Source organism: Benincasa hispida, chromosome 2, assembly GCF_009727055.1.
Source record: "Benincasa hispida cultivar B227 chromosome 2, ASM972705v1, whole genome shotgun sequence".
NCBI lineage: Eukaryota > Viridiplantae > Streptophyta > Magnoliopsida > Cucurbitales > Cucurbitaceae > Benincasa > Benincasa hispida.
The window spans coordinates 16603867-16608914 of NC_052350.1; the positions used below are offsets into that span (position 1 = coordinate 16603867).

General features: G+C 34.6%; 1 protein-coding gene across 4 annotated transcripts; it reads left to right on the forward strand.

Annotated features, from left to right (window-relative positions):
- The first annotated feature begins 378 nt into the window (after window positions 1-378).
- LOC120072245 lies at window positions 379-4273 on the forward strand. Of its 4 annotated transcripts, XM_039024666.1 has the most exons (10): window positions 379-530; window positions 1046-1199; window positions 1300-1386; window positions 1839-1966; window positions 2471-2567; window positions 2648-2725; window positions 2800-2815; window positions 2936-3025; window positions 3480-3703; window positions 3912-4273. In XM_039024666.1, the coding sequence occupies exons 1-10, from the start codon at window positions 442-444 to the stop codon at window positions 3948-3950; spliced, it is 1002 nt and encodes a 333-aa protein (XP_038880594.1). In that variant the 5' UTR covers window positions 379-441; the 3' UTR covers window positions 3951-4273. The 4 variants fall into 4 exon arrangements, with proteins under 4 accessions (XP_038880594.1, XP_038880592.1, XP_038880593.1 ...); XM_039024664.1 differs by having other exon boundaries at window positions 2800-3025; XM_039024665.1 differs by lacking the exon at window positions 379-530 and adding an exon at window positions 537-840 and having other exon boundaries at window positions 2800-3025.
- Window positions 4274-5048: the final 775 nt, after the last annotated feature.

Genomic DNA, 5048 nt, shown 5'->3' on the forward strand with positions numbered 1-5048 from the left:
TTCTAATATTTTTGAATAATTTATTCTTCAACAACTCTTAAAACTTCAACAAAAGTAGTTTCTTTGCAAATTTTAACTATATAAATTGAAATTGAGTAGTTAATCTTAATTTAAAATATAAAAATAATTAAATTAGATTTATATATATTTACGTTTTGCGAACAAAATTTAAATTTTCTTTTTAGAATACAATTAAAATTTTCTTTTTAGAACAAAATTTTAAATAAATGATTCGATTAACCTAACTCATGGATTGAGTTATTTAGTTTTTAATAAAGATTATTTAGATTGAAGAAATTTATCATTTAAACAATTGGATCAAATTTCAACCCAAACTAACCTATGAACACATCAATTATCCAATTGAGAGCCGGTTCGGTCCTGCTTACAAACAAACAGCACAACACAACAATACAAGTTACATCCAAAGTCAACACTTTCATGCTCAGATCTCGAGTCTTCTCGTCAACTTACGGCCTGCATCATCATCAGACCATCAAATTTCAGACTTTCCGAGTGCGACTGTATAGGTACTAAACCATTCAACTGCTTCCCTCTTACTTCCATTCTTTTCTGCTCTTACTTCTTGCCTCTCTTTTTATCCAAAATGTAATGTCTTTGTCTTCCTAAGTTGACTTCACTTTTTCCCATCACAAAAAATTTCTAGAACATGCGGAAATCAGTGGGAGTTGTTCTGATTTCCTTTTTCCTGCTCTCCATTTTCAGTATTTCATTCCCAGGATTTGGAAACACCTTCACCTTTAAATTCAATTTATTAACCCCAAAATTCTCCTCGCGTTTTCATCGGTTATATCTTCATTCCCATATATTTGGACCAAGGTTGTTAATTCTTGTTTTTTTTTTAATCCCTTTTTCTTTTACTCCCACAATCGAAGATTTTCATTTTGGATGAAATTTTTGAGATGCTTAGTTCTTGGATTCCGTTTCGAGCTGGTGTTGTATGTTAATTCTTTAATATGAACTAAGTGTTTGATTAAATGCGCAAATGAGATTTTTTTCCCCTTATGGTCAATGTGTTGTGCAGAGTACTTGTTAGAGGACATTCGAATATAACTTCAGTCGTTAGAAGTTTGAAAATGCGAAAAGGGAGTTATGTGGAAGGGCCTTTGCTAGAGGAGTTTACATTTCCTGCCAATTCTGTTCCTTTCAACAACTGTCATGCTTCTACAATTGTGGAGGTTTGGTTCGATGGAGAAACTTCGTTTGCTCTTATAATATTGGGGTCCCTGATTTTTTTTTTAGGGGAGAATTTGAGTGTTTTCTTTCTGGATAGAGCAGGTTGATAAAGATCATTACTTGGTTGCATATTTTGGGGGTACATTTGAAGGCGCACCGGATGTGAAGATTTGGTTTCAGACATATAAGGTAAACAGGCCGATCCGATTTTATAATTCCTCAGTGTCATTTAATTGGAAGCATAATTTTTCAAAAACAGAAAACTAAAATCAACATGGTTATCGGATGGTGTCTATTTCCTCAGACATTGTTCTCATCTGAGTTATGTTCTGCTTGCTGATGTGCTATCTCAAATTATACTACTATAACAATCACTCTCCCTCCTTGCCTTTTTTTTTGTCAAAACAGGCAGCTAGCATTTTTGTGCATATTATTGAGTGGTATATAAGAGATTTATATTACTTTTAACTTTCCCCATTGCTCGTAATTTTTTGCTAGCATTCATTAGAAGGGCTGTTATAATTCTATTTATGTAGACATAGTTGGACAAGCAATAACTCTTTTTATCTTGCCATGCCCACGTTGAGTCCCTTATTTCATAACGATTTCTTGGTATAATTATTGGTAAATTTAACTTGCAGAACGGCTCCTGGCACTCGCCAATTGTGGCTGATGAGGAGCCCGATGTTCCAATGTGGAACCCTGTCTTGTTCAAACTTCCATCAGATGAGCTGCTTCTGTTTTACAGAGTGGGCCAAGATGTTCAGAAGTATATCCTTTTTAAGCTCATAATGGTTTTCTGAAATAACAGATCTATACAAGTTAGTTAATTTCTTTTATATTTGATTCATGTTTCAATAAATTTATTGGACCATACATCTCCCATGGTGGCAATGGCACTGTCTTTCCAGCTAGCAATTGTGAGACATGACTTGGAACTCATGTCATTTGAAAACATTATTTACCATATCAAAGAGATCAGTATCAGGGCTGAGGCCAATAATGTACTGAGGCTATGTACAAGATGTCTTATAAATAAAATAATCATAGGGAGTTGATATGCTTAAGTTAATTGGTTTCATAAATTAGGCTTTCTGCAAAGAGCCTTATAATACATTTTCCTTAAAATCACAGGGCACCTTTTTTTTAACTGGTTCACTCCAGTCTCCAATGACCGTCTTACATATTGAATAACTTTTTTTAGTGAAAAGTTAAACCCTTCTGCTTCCAAGTTCGTTTGATTCTATCTTATGCTGATGGAGATAACGATCAGATGGAGTGGGTGCATGAAGCGATCATATGACAAAGGCATTACTTGGACAGCAAGAGAACAGCTTCCTCCTGGTATCTTAGGACCAATAAAGAATAAGGTATAATATATGTGCTGATATGTACCATTCAATTAAACTCTTTTACTCAAGAAGCTATCTTTCTTTGTTTGATGCTATAGCCAATCTTGCTGGAAAATGGGGTTTTGCTCTGTGGGTCTTCGGTTGAAAGCTGGAACTCTTGGGGTGCATGGATGGAGGTTATTATGAATAGTTCTTTAGTTTTGACTTGTCCGAAAATCTGGAAAATGTGGCTGACATGTCAATATAACAGGTCACATCTGATTCAGGTAGATCATGGAGAAAGTTTGGTCCAATATATATGGAAAATCGATCTCTCAGTGTCATTCAACCAGTTCCTTACCAGACTGCAAATGGAAATTTGCGTGTTTTACTTCGATCCTTCACAGGTATTGGTAGTATTTGTATGTCAGAATCCACCGATGGTGGTCACAGCTGGAGCTATGCAAAACCCACAAATCTTCCTAATCCAAACTCAGGTAACATAGCTGAGCTACATGCATTCCCTGTAACTGTAAGCATCTACATACGATTACGAATGCGATTAGGAATATTAAGGATATAATAGTAATTAGATAGGGAGGTGGTTATGGAGTTTAGTTATAGATAGAGGAAGTTAGACATTTAGTGTGTGAATTAGGGCTTTGGAGTCATCTCAAAAGAAAGGGTGCAAGTACCTTGAAATACTTTTCTTGATATTGCAATATATTAGTTCCGTATGTTTTATGTGTTCTGGTACCTGACACATACATGAACGTCTAAGGAGAATGATCATTCTTGACAGCATCTTCATTATGAAATTGAATTACTTCCCAAATTTAGAAATTTCTGATCTTATAAGCTTTTCATTCATTCTGTCATAAGCAGAGATGATTGATCTTACTACTACATAGATTCCACATCTCATCTTTGAGTATGTAATCTTATCAATAGGTATTGACGGAGTCAAACTGAGGGATGGTCGCTTATTACTTGTTTATAACACGGTGTCAAGAGGTGTGCTTAAGGTTGGCCTATCTTTGGATGATGGTGACTCATGGCTAGATGTCATGACTTTGGAGGATGAGCCAGAAAAGGAATTCTCATATCCAGCCGTCATTGAGGCTAGTGATGGCTCCATTCACATCACGTACACATACAAAAGAAAGCAGATTAAGGTATGAAGAAGTTGATATCTGATCTAAAATATACATCTGTGACCAACAAGTTTTTGTTATTGCCTACATTCCCCTTTTCCATTGAATCGCTCTATTAGATACCATATAATAACTTCATGTTTTTTTTTCCTTTAGTTTTGAAATTTCTTAACCTATGATTCTGTACTCGATCGCCAGAGATTAACTCCATCATCATTTTTTTGGGCAGCATGTTGTCTTCAAACTGAAAATGAATGGGAAACGTTAAGGATGATAACTAAGAAAGCAAGGCTCTGTATCTGTTTGTAAGCTATGGCGAAGATGTGAAGAGTTAAGTGAGCACGGCCAATAATCTGCAACATCCAAACTCTCTAATCTCGGAATAAAATGTTGAGTTACAGTGCATCATTTGTACATTTGGGTAAATATGATTGCTTTTTCTGTGGTGTATTCATCAAGATGACTCGGATTGTGCTTATGCAGAACTCTTGAATGTATTACTATCATTTTTTTTTTTCTTGGGGTGAGCATGGATGTAGTTGTAACAGTTAAAAGAGTTTTTGAATGAAAGAATAATATATGAATCTGACATGTCCATATTTCCATAGAATAAGTTAATATTATTCTTGTAAAACCTGTAAAATATTTCTTGGAAAATTGCAAGATCGTTTGTTAACCCAAACCTCATTCTTCCATGGGCCTTAGGCTGGCGCCCCTTCGGGATGCACTAAGACAATGTAGAGGCCCAAAAGGTCGGCCTTAAACTCTTGTTTTTATTAGGGAAATTGGAATGGATGGCTACATTTACTTTGAAAAAGGGTGCTTGTTTATATAGAAAAATCTCTCAAATTAATCACAAAAATAGCAAAATCTAAAACTATTTGCAACAAAGCCCCTCAGCCTTCTCAAAATTATTTTCAATCAAATGGAATGAACATGTTGGCTTTTGCAATTTCATTCGTGAATATTATTGCAAAATTGCACATTAGAAGCAAAAGTGATATTAAGTCTATCAAGAATAGACATCTATGTGATAGTTTTGTTGTATCATACTTCATACTTTAAATGATATAAGTATAACACTGATTATTAACTTCCATTATTGATAGAATTTTGATGAAAATTGTTAGGGATAACAGATCTTTAGATATCTTCACAATGGTGTGATATCGTCTACTTGGATATAACCCCCATGGTTTTGCTTTTGATTTCATCCCAAAAGATCTCATACTATTAGAGATAGGTGTCTTCCCTTATAAATTCATAATCATTTCTTTATTTAACGGATATGGGTCTTTGATCGCATTCTCAGCTAATAGAAATACTAATAATTTTGGTGGTATAAAATAGTTAGAGTTTGTACTTG

Bases quoted from the DNA above. Each gene is read 5' to 3' on its own strand.
- LOC120072245 (XM_039024665.1), top strand. From the start codon at position 671: ATGCGGAAATCAGTGGGAGTTGTTCTGATTTCCTTTTTCCTGCTCTCC. The intron at 1,387-1,838 runs GTAAACAGGCCG...TTTAACTTGCAG, and splicing joins TTTGGTTTCAGACATATAAG to AACGGCTCCTGGCACTCGCC. The intron at 2,726-2,799 runs GTTATTATGAAT...TCAATATAACAG, and splicing joins CTTGGGGTGCATGGATGGAG to GTCACATCTGATTCAGGTAG.